Source organism: Natrix helvetica (genome assembly GCF_964273705.1).
Source record: "Natrix helvetica genome assembly, chromosome: 2".
Taxonomy (NCBI): Eukaryota; Metazoa; Chordata; class Lepidosauria; order Squamata; family Natricidae; genus Natrix; species Natrix helvetica.
In genome coordinates this window covers 236,392,765-236,413,904 of record NC_138552.1, presented here as the reverse complement: position 1 = coordinate 236,413,904, position 21,140 = coordinate 236,392,765, and the positions used below count along the sequence as shown (strand labels likewise).

At 37.8% G+C, this 21,140-nt stretch overlaps 1 protein-coding gene across 1 annotated transcript in view; it reads left to right on the top strand.

Moving 5' to 3' along the window:
* Window positions 1-21,140, top strand: part of ALK (ALK receptor tyrosine kinase) — a 680,353-nt gene that overhangs the window by 514,646 nt on the left and 144,567 nt on the right. The window contains exon 6 of the mRNA XM_081944717.1: window positions 19,932-20,063. Within this exon, the coding sequence (XP_081800843.1) occupies window positions 19,932-20,063 (132 nt within the window). The remainder of the gene's footprint in view (window positions 1-19,931; window positions 20,064-21,140) is intronic.

The following is a 21,140-nucleotide window of genomic DNA, read 5'->3' as shown; positions in this document are numbered from 1 at the left end:
TGGCAAAAGATTTACGTGTATGATCTGGAGGGAAACCTGAGTTTCTATTGTAGCACTGGAAAGATGAATGTATGGTTCCATTTATTCGATGGATTGAAGAACTGATTGTACTTGTCACTTACAAGCAGACTGCCTATAGATGCAGACCTTGTATAGACAAGTATAATGAAATATGGGATCCATTTATACAGAATACAGTAGGTTAAAAAAATATAGAAATATATACATACATGAATAATATTTGCATTAGACAAGTATAGATTTAGAATAGAATATAGCTGGAAGGGACCTTGGAGGTTTTCTAGTCCAGCCCACTGCTCAAGCAGAAGAACCTATACAATTTCAGATAAGTGTCTGTCTAGTCTCTTCTTAAAAATCTCCAATGATGTAGCATCCACAATTTTCTGACGGCAAGCTATTCCATTGGTTTATGGTCCCCACTGTTAGGAAGTTTCTCCTTAATTCCAGATTGCTTCTCTCTTTGGTTAGTTTCCATCCATTGTTTCTTGTCCTTCCTTCTGGTACTTTGTAGAATAATTGCATCTTCTTTGTGGCAGCCCCATAAATAGTGGAATATTGCTATCATGTCACCTGTATTCTTCTTTTCTTTAAACTAGCCAAATCCAAATCCTGCAGCTATTCTTCATATATTTTAGTCTCCATGCCTTTGATCATCTTAGTTGTGCTTTCTGAACTTTTTCCAAGGTCTCAACATCTTTTTTATAGTATGGTGAGCAAAATTGGTTGCAGTATTCCAGGCGCAGTCTTACTGGGGTTTCATACTAATACTTCATATCTTGATTCTATGCCTCTGTTTATACAACCCAGGATTGTATTAGCTTTTTTGGCTGCTGGTGCACACTACTGGCTCATATTTAAGTGATTGTCCATTAAGACTCCAAGGTCCTTCTCACAGTTACTGTTTTGAAGCCAGATTTCACCTAATCTGATCTATACCTTTGATTTTCCCTGCCTAAATGTAAAACATTGCTTTTATCCACATTGAAATTCATTTTGTTGGATGGGATCCATTGTTCAAATTTGTCAAGATCTTTTTCGATCCTGAGCATGACTTCTGGGGTATTGGCTATTCCTGCGAGTTTAGTGTCATCTGCAAATTTGAATAGTTCCCCTTCTATTCCCTCCTCTAAGTCATTTATGAAGATATTGAAGAATACTGGGCCTAAGATGGAGATTTGTAGTACCTCACTACTTATTTCTCTCCATGTAGATGTAATACCATTAAGGACTACTCATTGAGTAGTTTGTCGGCCAGTTACAAATCCTTCTGGTGATGATGTTGTCTATTCCACATTTTTTTAGCTTACTAAGAAGTAGATTGTGGTATTTGTAACTGTTAATTCATATAATGGCATATATTTCTTTTTTTTTCATTATCATATTTTACCACTTTTTTTGTTAAAGTGCTTTTTATGTCTGTGTTTTTCTCCCTTTGGGGATACACACACACACACACACACACACAAATGTTTTCGTAGATTTTCATGGGTGTAGGTATGCTGGTCTTGTTGTATTCGGGTTTTTTCCAGTGTAAGATTGAGATTGTCTTGGCAACATTTTGGCGAGGTCCCACTTGCCATCCTCAGGCTGGTGTTTTCAGCTTAAAGTGTGATCAGAGCTGCCATATTTCTATAAATCTTGGTGAGGGGGTGTGGAGTTCTGGTGTTGTTTCAGTAAGTGGATGGATTAGATGTGTGGCTTTATCATGATTGGTAGCTTGGTGCTGGCTGTGTGTCCGTTGTTGTTTTGTGTTGCAACGGCCTGGGTGGTTGGTGGGGCTCGTTTGTTGACTAGGGCTGGTTTCCAGATGTCTGGCAGGCGGGAGGCATTGTCACATTTATTCATGTTGTGGGAGTGTTTCTCTATTTTGATAGCTTCCATAATTATTCTTTTGTTGAAGTGTTCAGTTTTGGAGATTAATTTGGTTCCTTCAAAATTAATTTCATGTCCTGTAGCTTTAAGGTCCTGGAAAAGGGAGGAAGTTTTTTCTTTTTTTATTACTGCGTTCTTGTGTTCTGCGATGCGTGCATTTATTCTCCTGTTTGTTTGTCCTATGTATGTTGCAGGGCAGATTTTGCATGGTATTTCGTAGACTCCTTGGTTTTCTAGCTGGATTTTGTCTTTGGGGTTTCTTAAGATGTTGGCTATTTTTTGGTCAGTGTTGAAGTCTGTCTTGATATTGTGTTTGTAGAGAATTTTGCTGATTTTATCTGTGGTGCCTTTGATGTAAGGGAGGAGGGTGATGGATTAGGTTGGTAATTGTTTTTCTTTGGAATCCGTTGGAGATTAATATGTTTGTGAGAGTGTGTAATTCACTTTTCAGGTGGTCTTTGTTGGCTAGGCGTTTGGTTCGGGAGATGAGGGTCTTGGCTGCAGAGATGATCTGTGCAGGGTGGTGATGGGATTGTGCGTTTAAGTAGCGGTTGGTGGGTTTTTTTTTTCTGGCAGATGGTGTGTCCTAGGGACCATTGGATTTTTTGTAGATTAGGATGTCCAGAAAGGGAAGTTGTTTTTCTGCTTCTATTTCCATAGTGAATTGTATTTTGGGATGTAGGCTGTTGAGATATGTGAGGAAGTGGTCCAGTTTTTCTTTCCTGTGTGGCTCTTCATGTTATAGAGGTATTTCTCTATTTCGATAGCTTCCATAATTATTCTCTTGTTGAAGATATAGATAGATAGATAGATAGATAGATAGATAGATAGATAGATAGATAGATAGATAGATAGATAGATAGATAGATATAGATATAGATATAGATATAGATATAGATATAGATATAGATATAGATATAGATAGATATAGATATAGATATAGATATAGATATAGATAGATATAGATATAGATATAGATATAGATATAGATATAGATATAGTTAGATATAGATATAGTTAGATATAGATATAGATATAGATAGAGATAGAGATAGAGATATCACCATCAGTATTATTTTTGTTTAGCTTTTTTTTTCCTTTTTGGTATTAATTAAATATATATAAATAAATAGGCAAGAAAGCACAGGCAAATCACAGGCAAAAAAACCAGTCTAGAGTTTAAGATACATAAGTATAAAACTTATCAAAGTAAGCTATAAAAAAGAGAAAAAATCCAGTTGATGGCAAAGAGTTAGAATTTGTCTGTTTGCTGTCTTTGACTGGTCATTTCAATTTTTAAAGCTTTTTTATTCTTTTAAATACAAAAATGAAAAAATGAAGGGACTTACAAGATTAGGTTCACACTCAGGACGTACCGGTAAATCAAAACTGAAGTTGGCTATCTGCTAGGTAGAGGCTTTGGAAGACAAAGCTTTCTAGATGATGCTAAGTCTTCTAAAAGCAGGTTTCCTGGAGAAGAGCTCCAAATTCTTGAGTAAACTGACTTTGAAGCTTAATTTTTTGTCCTTTCATTCTCTATTCCAGAGCTGCCACTGCTCTAGTATGCTTGATGGAAATAGAGACTTAATCATGGTCACAGTTCTGGACAACATTTTATACTGTGTGCACCCAAGGTGGCTCAGGATTTGGGCATTAAAATCAGATTAAATCAAATTAACAAACAACGTTGAAAGTTTCGATGATCAGGTCTGGCATCTAAGTTTGGGTCTGGCGCTTTGGCATTAACTTCTTTAATGTTTTGTCGTTTTGCTCTTTGTGCTCCTGTAAGGAGACATCTGGGGACAGTAGAAGATAACATACAATTTTCTCTTTTTGACTTTCCCCCATTCATTTCTCCCACAATCTGTGCAATCATGGTAAAATATGGAATAGGTGATAAAGTCCTAGATAGTATAGATAATCATCTGAAGATAAAGTTCCTGATTTGTATGTTCTGTTTTCCTGATATAAAGGTAAGGGTGGGAGAAAAAGAATGTTTCTTCAGATTTGCAGTCTCTGTAGGTGGTTTGTAATACCGGTATATTTCTCTTGTTTTCAATGATGCACTCTCTCTTTGCTGCTGATTGCTATTAATTCAAAAAAGTGTTGTTGGAGGTGTTCATTGATTACAAGAGCAAATCACAGCAGAAATGACACATTTATGGGTATTCTAGCAAACAACATATATACACAGTAAAAGCCAACTTTTTAGGTGCCCAGATTAATTGGAACTATTGTTCAAGGTTGCTTGTTGTAACTAAACACTTTTTTTCCCTGTGGAACAATGGAGATAAATATTAATCTGAAGCAGCTTCTACAACTGAAAATAAAAAGGCATGTATGATATACAGGCAGTTTATTGCTCAGTCTCTAATTATACTTTTATGGGAGCTTTCTGTTGAGTAATATGCTGTCAGCAGCTTCCAATTCTTTTAGGAGGTGCATTTGCAGAACATTTTGAATTTGTTTAGTGGTTCTCAATGAAAGATTTGATTTAGCTCCACATTTTAAAAACTAAAGGTTTTTAATGAATCGTCATTTCAAAAGTCATATTTTGCTGATTTTTTTCAACTATGGATTAATTTACGTAGTATTGTGAGTCATCTTCTGTGTTCTTGGAATCTGCTCAGCAGTCCACCAGTCATTTATTGGAGAGACAAAAACTAATCAAATGTCAAAACCAAGCCAGAAATCAGATTGAAATGTCTCCAATTAATCAGTGGTATTCAATAGTGTTTGAGCCGCACACCCATCATTTATTTTGGGAATGTTGCTGTACTAGGTTGGTAGTTTGCGTAGTATAAATAGGCGGAAAGCAGTTAATTATATACTTTGGTTTGTTGTCTGACAGTCCTCAGCTTTTGGAACCATCCTAGACTGTTCCAATCTGCTTTTTAAAAAAACCCAAAACCTTTTACCTTTTAACCACAAGGTGGCAATAATACAAATATATCTTTCCATGTGAATAATAGGTTTGTAAGCAGCTACAATTCGAGGCAACGTGATTCACCTCACTAAGGTGCCCTAAACTATGTGAATCACCTTTTCAGTGCTTCACTGGTACCCTCCAGCCATTGCAACAACTCATCAGAACAGCTAAAGGATGCATACATAAGGTGCAGTTTCATCATCTTAATGTTAGAACATGTGCCAGGAGAAATTGTGAAATTTGGAAACAGAAAGTGTTCTGCTTGATAGAAACAAAAACAAAAAAACCCTGATTGACCCAGAATCATAAGCAATACCCTCTAAACCAGAGTCCCCAAACTTTTTAATACCAGGGACCAGTTTCATGGAAGATGATTCCTCCATGGATGGAGAGGAGAGGAGCATGAAACTTAAATCCTCCGCATGTGAAGTTGTGTTTGCCCACCTCACACGTCCAGCTGTGCGGCCTCAGTCCTAACAGGCCACAGACTGGTACCAGTCTGCATCATGGGAGTTGGGGACCCCTGCTCTAAACCCATTCCAAGTTCTCCCACTAGCAATGTTCAAGGTCCCTTCTTCTGTGATATTTCCTTCTATGAATATCATTCCCAGTTGATTCTGGGCATTGTTCTACAAAAGAAAATATTGGATATTTTCTTGAAGCAGATTTTAACCAAATGTCCAATTTGGCTACAATTATAAGAGATATTCTTCTTCTCTCCTGTCTTTTCACCCTTCTTCAGTATTTTGAGATTGTTTTTACTTGGAGTGTAAATCAGGCCAATCAATACTCTGCTAGGGTTTTTTGGGTGGTTTTTCTTTTTTGAAAATCATTTGGATCTATCAGCTTTCAGAGTAGCCTGCTGAATTAAATTACCATCATTACAGCTGACACAAGATTAAATCGGATAAATAAGTTATGAGAATGCAATAATGGAATAAAAATTAACACACACATACTCATTGTTGCATCACCATTTCAATGGCAAGATTAAAAATATCCATCCTACCATTGATTCAGAAAACATTTGGATCTGATGACTTGCTAGGAAAGCAGAACCTAAAATGTCAACAATATAATAAAGGTCTGAATTTTCCCAAACACGATAGCCTTATTATAAATGTTGAGGTGTTCCAAAATATTTAGCGTAAACATTCTTATTAAGTAAGGAAGATGTTAGATCATTCAGTAGTTGATCTAAGTATCAAAGTCCTTGGTATAAGAATGACAGTGGACCATCATAAATCATTTTCATCTGAAAGGCACTATATGGAGAAGGTTTGCACTGCAACACGAGCTTTTGCTGAGTTAGACTTCCTACGTGATAGCAGTTCTTGCTGTAGTTTCCATTCACAGCTATGAGCCATTTTCTCTTATAAAATCAAGAAATGCTTGATTTTATAAATGGTGCAGGAATGTTTACAATTTTTTAGAGACCAAAGATAATGAACATTCTGGAGAGGAAGGAAGGAAGGGAGAGTTTGCCTCAGTGCAGTATGAATGAATTATCTATTTCAAGCCCAAAACAGAAATGGGCAAACAAGACCTTTCTTCTATTATTTCTATTTATATGTCTCTACAATTCCTTCTATGGAGCATAAGGCCCAAACACATCAGCTAAAAACAGAAAGAGCCTCAACAGAAGCATAATTAGTCTCCATGGTGGCATTAGTATGCCTGAAAATAGAATTTTAATTTTATTTGTACACAAGGAACCATTGGAAATAGCTGTTCATGAAGTGCTATCTCATAAGCCCTCTACACATTCTTTCAAAGTAATTAATTAAGAAACACTGAAGCCTGGTATTGTGCCTACTTTCCATTGCTTTTGGCAAAAACATGGCATTAAAAAAATCACACACAGGAAAATCCACAATCTGGTTAAGTAAAGCCCTCCTTGGGTCTTCTAAAAGCTCAAGGGAAATAGTTTTAAAACATTTTCTCTGTTTTGACATAAGGCTCCAGAGGTCTCTGAGATGCTTAAAGAGTGACCACAAAATGATTACACTGATTCAATTAAACACAACATTTAGGGTGACTTGGTATGATGGCTCTTTTTTAAAAAAAACATCCCTATTATTATAATTACCATGTTATGCTATTGACTTTCTTGCGCAAGTCAATAGTTAGTTAACTACTGGTAACTAAACTTGAGCATTTTTATTTGTTTGTTTGTTTGTTTGTTTTACCACCTTTATTATTTTTATAAATTACTCAAGGCGGTAAAATTGCTTCTCCTATTTCCCCCCCCCCCGGTAACAACAACCCTGTTAGGTGGGCTGGGCTGAGGAAAAGTGGACTAGCTCCAAATCACCCAATTTGTTTTTCACAGCTAAGGACTCAACTCTTCCAGTTTCTAGCCTGGTGTCTGAACCACTAGAACCGTGATGATGAACCTATGGCATGCATGTGCACACTGGTCAGCTGATTTTTGGCCTTCTGGAGGGCCAGGGGAGGCCATTTTTGCCCTCAATAGGCTCCAGGAAAGCCTCCAGAGCCTGAGGAGGGTAAAAATGGCTTCCCCCGGAGGCCCCCTGGATCCTTTCTGAACTTCCGGTTGGCCTTTTGGGTCTGTTTTTCACCCTCCCCAGGTTCTGGAGGCTTTCCTAGAGGCTAAGGAGGGCAAAATGGCCACCCCCGGGCCCCAGGAGGAAATACCAAGCTCAGCCTGGAGGCAAGCAGTGTGGCATGGGGGGAGGCGTGTGGGGGAGCGCTTTGCATTACGGGTGCTGGCACGTGCACCCTCACATTTTCGGCACCCAACAACAAAAAGGTTTGCCATCACTGCACTAGAGCACACTAGAATTTATCCCTTTTTGTTTTCCATTCCTCACATCTTTTCAGCAGGATGATTTAAAAAAACAAAAAAGATCAGGGTAACCAGAAGCTAAGTGTTGTCAATGATAGTTGTTATAAAAGTGAAAAGAGGAAATGAAAATCATCAAAAGCATTGCATTTCATTGCATCTTCTAAGCAATCAGGTAAATTGTTATTACTAAATGTATTTCACCCTTCTTCGACATGTTGCCCTGTAGATGAATTGAATAGCAAGCCTCATAATCTTGAGGATACATAATCAAAATTCATGATAGGAGAGTGTTAGATAATAGGAGTTAGCATCAAATGTTTCCAGAGGGCACCAAGCTCACAGGTCCATGTTTATGAGTCAAGCTGAACTCAAAAGGCATCTCATTTCCTCAGTAATAATCTGCTTTCTGTTAACTTTTACAAAAATGCCACAGTAGTTTCCTTTTTATTACAAAACTTAATCTTGCAATAGATTTGATTTTATAGTGATATTTATTCATGTAGTATCTCTGATTGTACTGTTTTCTAGTTGAGTCCAAATGTCACAATCATACCGTGTCAGTGATAGTTAAGAAACCCAATCTCAAATCTGGCATTGTGGGGTGGGGTGGAGGTGTGTGTGGGGGGGACATACAATAGGGTCTGGAACCTCTTTATCTACTTTTGTTTCCAATTGGGAAATATTGAAAGCTGCAGAAATGGCGGCAGGAAAGAGAAAAATAAGCTCTTCCATTCTTCTGCTACTGTGAGCTACCAAGTAGAAGTTTGCTCAACATGGACAAAATAAAGTCAGGATTCAAACATCTGCTGTGTTCATGTAGCACCTACTGTATTAATCTACTTTGTGATTGGGTTCAATTTGGCACACTTTGCAAATAAAAGTACTGGTAACTAAACTAGTTAAATGTGTTCTGTGAGTAGAGCCAATGTATCCATGATGGAATTGCACCTGGAAAAGCTGGAGAGGAATCTTGGCAGAACAGAGCATTCTCAGGGAGGAGATAATACAATACAGAGAGAAGCCCAGATTGAGTCTACACAGTCCAAAACTGGATGGGGAAGAGAGGAAGAGGTTCAGGGTAGCCATATCTTAGAAGCTTTCAGGATGTTTCTATCAGGGTTATAGCTTTAGTTTGGCAAGATTCTGTCCATTGGGTGTGAGCAAATAAAGGCTTGGATTTTGCTGTGACGTCTCTAGGCTTGGGCCTGATAGTATTGGAAACAGAGAAAAGTGCATCTTACTTTCGGTCTCCAAATTAATATCCTAGTTTTTACTTCTGAGGCTCCTGTTGCTATTCCACTGGTACAAACACCAGGAATGTTTCTTGTTTTTGATCCTTACTCACTTATTTTGGGAGGAAATTCTAAATGAATCATCAACCCTCATAAATACATGCAAGACAGAGAATGGGAAAATCAGGCCAATGAGTGTGCCAGAATGTAAATCAGAGTATATCTCAAAATTTAAAACCGATGGCATTACTACATAATGTTAGGGTTCTAAATACCATGCAGAAATAAATCATTGTCCAAGGCAAAACATCCTTAAAGGTCCAATTTATTCTACAGGCAATTTAGCACGACTATGGAAAATTCCAACTCTGAATTACATCCTGTGGGTTCACCCAGTTGAAAGTTCATGATCTATCCCCACACCCACAAATCCATCACATGTTCCAATCATCATCTTCCACGCTGGCATGTACACCCATCTTCTTCCGGACAGGTGTCGAGGTGTGGAGACAAAAGATGACCTTGGCTTCTATAAAAGAATGTCAACATACATTCCACAATCCTACTCCTTTCTATTCCCCCCTCCCAACTACTACACTAATGAAACAGCATAGAAAATTATAAGAAAGTGTGGCAGGCCAAAGATCCTAAAAAGAATATAACTACAGGCCTGACACATTACTTTTTCAAGAGATGCACAAAGATATATCTATAACATATTATAGATTCTCCTTGAAGTGCACAAAGTTTTAAATAACTTAGCATACAGTAGCTAGCTGGTCATAGATGGGTGATCACAGTCTTCGGGAATGGATCCCTAACTCCAAACAACAGTACGTATCCTCTGTCAAGTTGAAGTTTGAAATGGAATTTGTTTAATGCAACTATTTAAATAATAATTTATACAACTGCTAGCCAGCCATGCTACAATTTAATGACAAGAGAAACGTATGGATGCCTCAGGCTACATAGATGCAGCTCTAAATATATCTCCCTTTTTTTTATTGAATTTATTCAAAATCATTTATCTTTCTTATCTGGTTTTTTTAGTTATCTGCAAGACATGATCTGGACAAGGCCCAATAATTTTGTCTCCTGGTTTGTAGTGAGAGCAACAATGTAGAAAAATGAAAAGCCAAATTATATGTCCATATTTAATATTAAACAAATAGTTCCAATTAAAACCTCAGCCAGTCACTGAGCTTGGATGAAAATCTTTTTATTTGTCTGTAATGAAAACAACAAAGGATTGTATTGAGCTTTTTCTTTCAATACCTATTTTAGCTCTAACTTTTTCCTTTGCCTAAATCATCCCCTTTGCATACATGTTCTGAATATATCAAGAGAGCAGAATAGCAATTTATTGGAAGAAATAAATCCTTATAACTCAAAGTATATGTTGCTGCTGTTTGTGTATACTAAAACTATATTACAAGTGTGTTATCTATGTGTAATGCATACCTAAGCTCATTCAACCAACCACCTTGTCAACTGTGATAAACGAGCAGACAAATGCTGTGTGCTGTTTCACAACAGTAGCTATAGAAATTTTCTGATGGCTGATTGAGAATGATGGTTTTTAAATTATTGCACTCAGTGGTCACTGGGACTCCATCCAATGCTGAGTTTGCCCAGAATAAATCAATGTGAAGCATCTTGCTTAATCCCAGTGTTACTTTTCAGATATTCTTTCTGCTTAGCTGTGAAATGCCATTTTTTGTTTGTTTTCACCCAACCACATTTTAGCCTTTCTTTCCAAAAATTTCTCTTCATCAGATTTATGCAGTGGACAATGTCTTGAAATCACTGTAACCTTCAAGCAAGAAGCACTAAAAATGCTCTGCTTCCTGTCTTGTAAATTTTAAATTAGATAGGCTTAAGATAGGCTTAAGATACAGAAGGATCTTGACAAACTTGAACATTGGGCACTATCTAATAAAATGAAATTCAATGGTGAAAAGAGTAAGGTTCTACATTTAGGCAACAAAAACGGAATGCACAGGTACAGTATAGGTGATACCTTACTCAGTAGTAGTAACTGTGAAAGGGATCTTGGAGTCCTAGTGGACAACCATTTAAATATGAGCCAGCAGTGTGCAGCAGCTGCCAAAAAAGCCAACACAGTTCTAGGCTGCATCAACAGAGGGATAGAATCAAGATCACGTGAAGTGTTAATACCACTTTATAATGCCTTGGTAAGGCCACACTTGGAATACTGCATTCAGTTCTGGTCGCCACGATGTAAAAAAGATGTGGAGACTCTAGAAAGAGTGCAGAGAAGAGCAACAAAGATGATTAGGGGACTGGAGACTAAAACATAGGAAGAACGGTTGCAGGAACTGGGTATGTTTAGCTTAAGAGAAAGAAGGACTAGGGGAGACATGATAGCATTATTCCAATATCTCAGAGGTTGCCACAAAGAAGAGGGAGTCAAACTATTCTCCAAAGCACCTGAGGGTAGAACAAGAAGCAATGGGTGGAAACTAATCAAGGAGAGAAGCAACTTAGAACTGAGGAGAAATTTCCTGACAGTGAGAACAATTAATCAGTGGAACAGCTTGCCTCCAGAAGTTGTGAATGCCCCAACACTGGAAGTCTTTAAGAAGATGTTGGATAGCTATTTGTCTGAAACGGTATAGGGTTTCCTGCCTAGGCAGGGGGTTGGACTAGAAGACCTCCAAGGTCCCTTCCAACTCTACTATTGTATTGTATTGTAAATTAGAACTGCTTAGTAATTTTCTGATTCTGATCAAAACACAAAGACAAAGCCGAAAATAATGCAGACTATCCTGTGTAGAAAGTACACCCTTCATTAAGACAGGTTTGTTGAGAAGGGATTTTTTTTTCCCTTCCCAAATTGATTTGCAGTGTAAAATCATCTCTGGGGAAAAAAGTGGCTGTTTTTCTACATGCTTCATTAACTTTTAGTTTTGTCAGGCAATATAAATAACAATATCAAAAGCACATCTAATTGAATCACCAGTGAGCTCTAAATCCCCATAGTAGAAAAGAACATGGTGTAACTGTGTTGTTCAGCAAGGTTGGCTGAGTCAGACAAACAAAGGATCATTTTGCCAACAGGGTTCAAATACTGATTTTTTTATATATAAAGTTGGCTTTGTCAACATGAAGGATTTGCAGCCCTAATATGTTTTGGATGTAGAATCATTCAAACAATGGTCCCATTTCTTTTGGGAACACAGAAATAAACTGAAAGCAAAATGAGGCATCAGCTCTCTTGGAAATATACAACTCTTGTGTCTGCTTCTTTGTAACCTTCATTTGGGTTAATTGGAAAATATACCGCAACAATTTTTGAAGCAAGATAACTCAAATGGACTAACTTGCAGGAAGCTGGAATCCAAAGCACTTGTGGGAATGAAACTTGGGGAAGTTGTGGCAGTGGTGGGATGCTGCCAGTTGAACAACCGGTTCAGTGAGCATGCGTGTTGCATGCATGTGCAGCGCTGAAAATGGAGTGTTTAGAAGCTCAGCTTCTTACCTTCCAAGTCAGCAACGGTCAGTAAAACAACTGGGGGGGGGGAGGAATCAGCTGTACTCCGCGATTGAGATAAGCTAGAAAGCAGGAAATAAATTGCAAGATAGAGCAGGGGTGAGTGGGCGGGCCCAGCTGATCATCAGAGCGAATCGGTTCACTTCCAGCTAATTGCCGAAGCTACCGGTTCGCACAAACCGGTCCGAACCAGTAGAATCCCACCCATGAGTTGTGGTCATGTCACCAGTTTCCAACTACAGTTCCAAGAAACCTGTAGGTTGCATGATTCAAGGGAAAATGGGAAAGGCATCCCCTCTTTCCCACCAATCTCTGACCCCTGCCCACAATCAATTGCCAGCAAGGTCCAATAGGCATGTAGCCATTGGCCACTTTGAGCCTAGGTTCAAAATACGGCATCTCTTAATAGTGATGACCAGTGAGGGAAAGGAGAGGGACAACTGCAATGCCTGCTGGCAAGGTAGGTTTGGCTGGGGGGAGGGGTGCTAGCAATTGACAGGTGATCCCACATTCTCCCTGGAGGGAGGGGGCCTTTGGGGACAAGCCAAAATGGGGGTGGGAGTACAGTTTCCCTCATGGTCCATCGCTCCTTTGTTCCTCCTCTACTCAGCAAAGTGGTAGGCAGTTCTGCAGGTCAGCCAAAGAGCAGAAGGAGGCAGCAGCAGCAGCAGCACTGGGATTCTCCTGAGGGTCAGGAGAGGAAAGGGTAACAGTGCAAGCCTGCATTATACGTGGAAAGAACAATTACCCAAAGGATCACCGATTGTCTAGTACTAAATCTGGCAGAGTAATATATTGGTAACACAATAGCAATGGCACTTCACAGTTGACAATGTACAGCTTCACAATGCTTTATAGCCTTTTCTAAGCAGTTTACAGAGTCATCTTATTGCCCCCCCCCCCCCCCCAATAATCTGGGTCCTCATTTTACCGACCTTGGAAGCATGGAAGGCTGAGACAACCTTGACAAGGTGAGATTCAAACCACCAAACCGCAGGCAGCCGGCAGGCAACAGAAGTAGCCTGCAGTGCTGCATTCTAACCACCACGGCTCCTATGTGTGTATGTTGTATGTGTGTGTTCACACGCACCATCAAGTCAATGTTGACTTTTAGTAGTTGTCTGGATTAATCCTGAAGTTTTTTGGGCATGATTTGGATGTGGTTTGCTATTTCTTCTTTCTAGGGGTGAGAGAGAAAGAGAGTGGTCCAGCTGGTTTTATGCCTAAAATCAGATTACTACTTAGTTTCTAGTCTGGTATCTTAACCCCTACATCCAAACAGGTTCTCATTGATATTTACTCAGAAGGAAATCCCATTCTGCTGAATTTAATTTAGAAAAAGAAATCATTGGGAACACCATTGAGTCCAATCAGGGATTCCAGAAATATCTGTAAGAGAGATCTCCTTAGAGGTAATTAGTTCAACTGTTGAAATCCTTTTACTGTTAGACTTTTGAAAACATGCTTCAGAATCTGCTTATTTAAAACTACAGACCTTTATTCTATAATTTTAGTCTCTGGTCTTGATCTTCCTTTGGGATATAGATACTTGAAGATATTCCCATCTCCCCCTGTCTTCTAAAAATTAAACACTGCCAGTTGTTTTCATAGACTTATACATATTTATTCCCCTGGTTTATGTATAATTGTAGTTGGTATAAATATGGCTTATCATTTGTCTGGGAAAATGGATATATGTGCTTTCAGATCTGCTTGAATATTACATTATCATAACCTTCTAGCTCTGACTCATAAAATTTCAGATTTTGTTGCTTCACCAGGCTGAAAGTTTATAAACAAACCAGTGGTTTTATTTTAATCACAGTTTACTCTGAAGCTTAATATTTTAATTTGTCCCTATGTCCCATGAAGCAACATAACACTGGTAAACTAATTGTATTTCATCATGTTTGCCTATTCAGTTAGACAATGTTCTAAGGAAGAAATATTTAATTTATTTATCTGAGAACTGATAACTAGATAGCTGTGACAAAATAAGCATTTTTCCCAATGAGAATTTCTGCATCAATTGGTTTTTCTCATTCCCTATTCCTTTATAATTGCTTCTTTAATATACAGCAAACACTGCACTTTTTCTAATAAACAATGTTTTGACATTGTTGAGAGCAAACATTAATGCTTTTAAAAAACATGTGGAAACCCGATGTCACAGTCCTTAGACGTCCTTTGGGGACATTTCCCAATCCATTTAATTATATTATTATAGAAGACTAACTTTTCTCCCTTATTTTGAAAAGAGAAGGAAGAAGATTGAGCAAGAGAAAATAAAATTCTTACTAATCATTTTTTCTCTCACTCACTCACTTCTGCCCCTTATTGTTCAAATCCAATTGCATATCTTTCTTCCTGGTGTCACAGGATCATTCATCCCATGTAGTTTTTAAAAAGTACTAATTTGGTTATATTAGCAAAGTTTGCAATATAGTCACATATTGTTATTTAATATAACCCATATATATGTTGGTGCACCACATAATTAGTTTTGAAAAAGTCAAAATGAAAACTACTTCTGGAATGGCAGTATGGAATGTAAAATATTAATTCTATAAAATCTCTCACTATATGTGCAATTCATGTATCTTCTCTTTGGGGACTCAGCCTGCCTGAAAAACCTTTCAGGTATACCTAGGTAAATAAGGACTTGCTAAGATACAGTAACATGAGAGTAAAATCAAACAGTATGGCTTAATCACACAAATTTGCCTCAGGTCTCTATGGATACTAAATTTAGTTAGTAATGCTATATGGCAATTAGGCAGAGATGAAAACATATCAATGAATAATCAATGAAGAGGCAATAGGTATCACAAGCCAAAATTTCCCTTGCCTATCTGACCATTGACCTAAAATTAGAGTTAGCATATTAATTGTGGAACATCAGATAATGAGTTGCAGCTGTGAATAGATCATATAAAACCTGGTTTCATGAACCAAATGATCATTTTATTTCATATATAATTCACCAAATGATTTGGATCCAAAAAAACCAAGAAGAGCTGTCTCTACAAAAGTTCTTCCATAATTTTTTCTTTTGTATCAACCATCCATCCTAAAGATAACACTTAATTTCCCCAATTCAGCAGGCTCAATTGGTTTTCTCCAAGCTTGTTTCAATTTAGTTTCTGAACATTTTGTTACCATTCTAGGTAACATCATATATCATCTTTGATGATGTTACCTAGTCTGGTAATGAAACATCCAGAAACTAAATTGAAACAAGCTTGGAGAGCAAACCACTACCAAAATCTAAAACTTGTGCTAAAAGTGTTTTCTTTTATTTCAAGGTTCAGTTAGTATTTGGATAAAGGATTACCTGGGAATTCCAGAATTGTTGGCTATGTTGAGAATCTGCAAAATCATGCCTAAAGAAGGCAATGATAAATCACTCCTGAACTATTGCAAAGAAAATTGAATGCCTACACCCAGGGTTGCATCCAACGTGGCATTAAAAATGACTGCTCAGACATTCTGAGCTTCGATTGCATTACTTGGGTGGAAGAATTGTTTAATGTGTATACTATGTGACTTCCACTGACCTTTGATATCTATACTCTATTAGAAAATAAATTCCTTGCATACAAGAGAGAAATGATAGCTTATTCTAATATAAAAAGAACTCAGCAATAAAATAATAAAAGGTAGATAAATGGAGGGATGAGCATGCAGATGTGAATTCATATCTCATATTCTATTCCATTTCAAGGGATAGTTTTATCACTTGCTTTTGCTTCTGTTCTGTGCTGTTTACAACAATCAGAAAGGTTGCATTTCTTTCAGTTTTCTGAAAACCAAGCACTTGCAGTAATGTGCTAAAGCTCTGGAGAAGAGCTAGACTAAATCTATCAAACCTTCCAGATTTTATTTGCTGTCTTCTGAAAGCTCATAACTACTCAGAGAGAAAAAAAACTGGAATAAACAAGTAAAATTAAAGCTATAAAAACTATTGGACAGTTTTTACTTTTATACCTCCACAGAATCCATAGTTCACTTTTGACATTTCCAGTTGGTTTTATTTGATTTTGCAGTGCTATTAGTTTCAAAAGGTCTTAGGCAACTAACATAAAGAGTCGCTACTACATTGTGGTCTGAATTTAATTCATCCAGATTAACAAGAAAAGAAAAGAAAAAACCACTTCTTTTCCAAAAGAATGAGCTCCCTTCATAATGCAAGTATTATGACAGCAAAGAAGAAATGCATAATCACGCTGTCAAGCTCAAGAGCAAAACACATTCCCCTTGCCTGCCCCCTCCCTCCGATTACTGCAACAATGAGAAGTTAAACAGCTAACTCTTAATGAATATCTGGGAAGGGCACTGGTTCGTACAGCACATCCAAACTGCTTTTTGTGAGGCAAGACTAGCAGCCATCAGTTATCAGTCAATTGTACTAGAATGAATAGCCCAGTATCCTCCAGATGCTGCAGGCTATAGCTCCATAGTCCTTTATTCTTGACATAGCCAATGGGGAGGGCAAATGGGAAAGTTTCCCTTCAGTCCTGATGATTTTATGAACACGGCAACAATTTGGAAGCAGTTTGCCTTCTGTATTTTTAACCCCAAGTTCCCAGTCCAGCCCACAGCCAAAATATTCTCTAGTCCTGGCCCTGCTCCGCTTTCAGCATCAGCCAAAGTTGGTTAGCTGTGCCAGGCTAATTAAGCTGAAATTCAAAGTATCTGGATGGCATGACATTGCTTGTCCCTACTCTACACAAATCAGGCTATCAAAACATGTGTTGCAGACTCTTCCAGGTGACTGAACTCTCACAAAGCAAGGGAAAATAAAGGACATGAAGCATAAATCATGAAGGTGGCATGTCTCCCTTGTTCACTCTCCATGTCAACATCAAGCAAAATAGGAAGATCGGGAGTGGAAAATGAGATTTATTTACTTACTTATTTACTTAGTTACTTACTTACTTATTTATATAGCCGCCTATTCATCCATGGTGACTCAGTGTGGATTACAAAATATAAAACCACATTTAAAACGATAAAACTAATTAAAAATCAAATTAATTAATATAGTATAATATAACAATCACCCCACCCCCACCCCAGCAACAGCAGATAACATGAGCCATTTAATGGGCTCCCTTCCACTCTGGGTTCCCCAGGCCAGCTGGCAGATAGTACATAATCAATAAATCAATCAGCAAAAGGAAATTGACAATCAAGAATTGAAACCTTATCTACTATCAGTGTCAGAGAGGTTCACAAAAATAACATTTATTCATTCTGATTTAACAATGGTCTGAATGTGCGACTGGTTTACAACAAATATATAATTATGTTCCTTCTTGAGGTTTTTGGAGGGGAAGCAGGATACAAATCTATATATCAATGAAAGTGGTACCCGTGAGAGTTTTCTACTTGATACAAATGTAATCAAGCTGAGAAATAAATGTTACCTATGGAATGAACATGTTAGGTTCCTTCCCTGTTTATGCGTTTGGCCTCAGTAAGTATCAGCTTTTTCTCTTAAACTGGTTGGGCTTTTTTTCATTGCTAATCTGAAATACTATGCATCCATTCTTGAGTTAGTAGAAAATGATGCCTCCATGAAATCAGTATCATCATTGCTAGTCTCTGTCTGGTCTCTATTCCACATCTATTACATGACTTTCCACCAAGGAACAAAGCCTCACAGCCTTTACTTGCCTTGAGGCCAACATTGGATATATAAAAATAAAAAGGAAAACTACCATTGTGACAACAGTTTAGTTTATGAAACTTAACCTTTTCCCCATGATGGGGAAAGTCCTAAGGGCCACAGCAAGATATCTCAACATATATATATATATATCACAGCAAGATATCTCAACATATACATACATACATACATACATACATACATACATACATACATACATACATACACACACACACACACACACACACACACACACACACACACACACATATACATTGGCAGGATATGTATGCCCCAAAGTTACCATAGGTAGAAGTTGGGACTTGTGAGTACAGTCCACAAATACCCAGACAGTATGAAAAGGAAGTTTGTTTGTTTGTTTGTTTGGAGATGTTTGTTCCCCCACTTCATCTTTCAAAATATTTTTGACCATCTGCAAACGACAGGGTTTGCTTTGTTGCCAGTAACTTTGAGACCCAACATATACGGCAGGTTTTAAGGAAGAGAGCAAATCCAATGCATTTCCCTTTTCCATTGTCTCAGAGAGACAATTTTGGTTAAATGAAGATGAGGTAGTGCACACACATGCCTTAGTTTTTGAGTGTCAGGAATATAGCAGAAGGAGGGGAAAAAATAAAAGGGGACTGGAAAGCCAGGCTGACTAAATGTTAACAGAAAAAAAAACCTCATATAAGGGGAAAAGGAGAAAGTGTCTAATCAGTTAGATTTCAATTTACAAAATTATTTAGAAAATAATTTCAATAAGATGTTTCTTTAGTTTGCAAAGGTAAATCTATGAGTGTTGTGAGGTCATCTTGCCTTGAAAATATTCCAAACAGCAAACTGCTCTTTCCAGACGTTCAGATCAGCATCTTTTCTTAGCTTCAAGCAGGAGTATGTAGAGGCCACAAGGCAATTCTCTCAAACCCTGCCTTTATTGTAGAGAAAAGGGTTTTCTGTATTTAAAATCAGGCAGATGTTGAATAAGAGGTTAGAAAGAATGGGATTTACCATTTCCCTTCAGTCTCAGATTTAAATTAGTATTTGTAGGAAACAGGATTTTCTAAGTAACAAATTAACAGAGAAATAACATCTGTTCCAAGGCTACTTTGGTCTTTAGAGAAATAGGGAAAATTTACCTACGAAATGTGCTAAATTTAATTTATTCTATGCTTCTGGTACATAATATTTATGTATTGTGTCTCTGGTATTTATGTTCTCTGTACATGCTCAGTAAATTGTGATATTTTTATGCATCTTGGAACCTCTTTAGCAGAGTTCCTTTAAGTTAGGGGCAATCAATAACATAATGTATCTGCTCAGAGGCTCAGATTTCTGATCTTAAAAAAAAAAAATTACTTCCCTTGACACTGAAGGGGTACTTAAAGCTAAAAAGGAAGTGCATTTCTCCTCTTTTCTTTTTAATAAAATTTGATTCTGTTTTATTTTGTAAGATTGATCTGGCTCTCAAAGGAGATGGAACTGATTTCCCTAGCCACACACATTCACACCTCAGATTCAGGAAGTGCTGGAGTAGAATTTATTTCATTTTTGCCATGAGGGAAAAAGAAAAGAAGGGAAGGGAAGGGAAGGGAAGGGAAGGGAAGGGAAGGGAAGGGAAGGGAAGGGAAGGAAAGATACCTACATTATTTCCATGGAAATGTGAAAGAAAAAATTAATCTCATATCATGAATACAGTGAGAAACATTTCATCTATGAATCATTCTGCATCAACCAATAGTCAAGTTTTGTGATCCTTAGTGGAATAGCTGCCTTTGAGTTGTGATTATTGTGGTCTTTTGGTGGAGAATGAAAGCTAGCTAAGTATACTGTACAAACTCTGATGAAGAGATTTAAATAATATTCTTCTTCCTTTTTCATAGGACCTCCATCTGTCTCTAAAATGGCTCTTCAGAGTTATTTCAGTTGCTGGAATGGAACAGTGATCAAGTTGAGACGGGTGTGCGATTTCATCAAAGATTGTGCAGATGGAGAAGATGAAGGACAGATCTGCAGTAAGTCAAATCAGCTCTAAAATTTCAGAACATTGCCTTGCTCTATAGCAGTGTTTCTCAAACTTGGCGACTTTAAGTCCTGTGGACTTCAACTCCCAGAATCCCCCAGCCAGCATAGCTGGCTGGGGAATTCTGGGAGTTGAAGTCCACAGGACTTAAAGTCGCCAAGTTTGAGAAACACTGCTCTATAGCAATGAAAATTATCCCAGTTCTACAAAGGAACCTGAATTGGTTATTTGAACTCAACGCTAAATATGCATGGGAGGAAAAAGCCACTTCAGTCTCCCAGCAAATAAACATTTTTAATTTTTCTGACCAAAGAAGGAAACTGCAAATGCTGCATCCAGATCACTCCCTAAAGAACACAGAAGTTGTAAGGAACGTAGATCTCTAGTATAGGTTCTCCCTGTTCTCCCAGGTTCTACAAGTAAGGTTCTACATTTAGGCAAGAAAAACAAAATGCACAGGTACAGTATATATATGGTACCTTGCTCAACAGTAGTAACTGTGAGAGGGATCTTGGGGTCCTAGTGGACAATTATTTAAATATGAGCCAGCAGTGTGCAGCAGCTGCCAAAAAAACCAACACAGTTCTAGGCTGCATAAACAGAGGGATATAATCAAGATTACGTGAAGTGTTAATACCACTTTATAATGCCACACTTTATAAGGCTGCATTCAGTTTTGGTCGCCATGATGTAAAAAAGGTCTTGAGACTCTAGAAAGAGTGCAGAAAAGAGCAACTAAGATGATTAGGGGACTAGAGTCTCGAACATATGAATAACAGTTGCAGGAACTAGGTATGTCCAGTTTAATGAAAATAAGGATGAGGGGAGACATGATAATTGTGTTCCATTACCTCAGGGGCTGACACAAAAAAGAGGTAGTCAAGCTAGTCTCCAAAGCACCTGAGAGTAGGACAAGAAGCAATGGGTGTAAACTAATCAAAGAGAGAAGCAACTTAGAACTAAGGAGAAATTTTCTGACCGTTACAGCAATTAACCAGTGGAACAACTTGCCTCCAGAAGTTGTGAATGCTCCAACACTGGAAGTTTTTAAGAAAATGTTAGATAACCA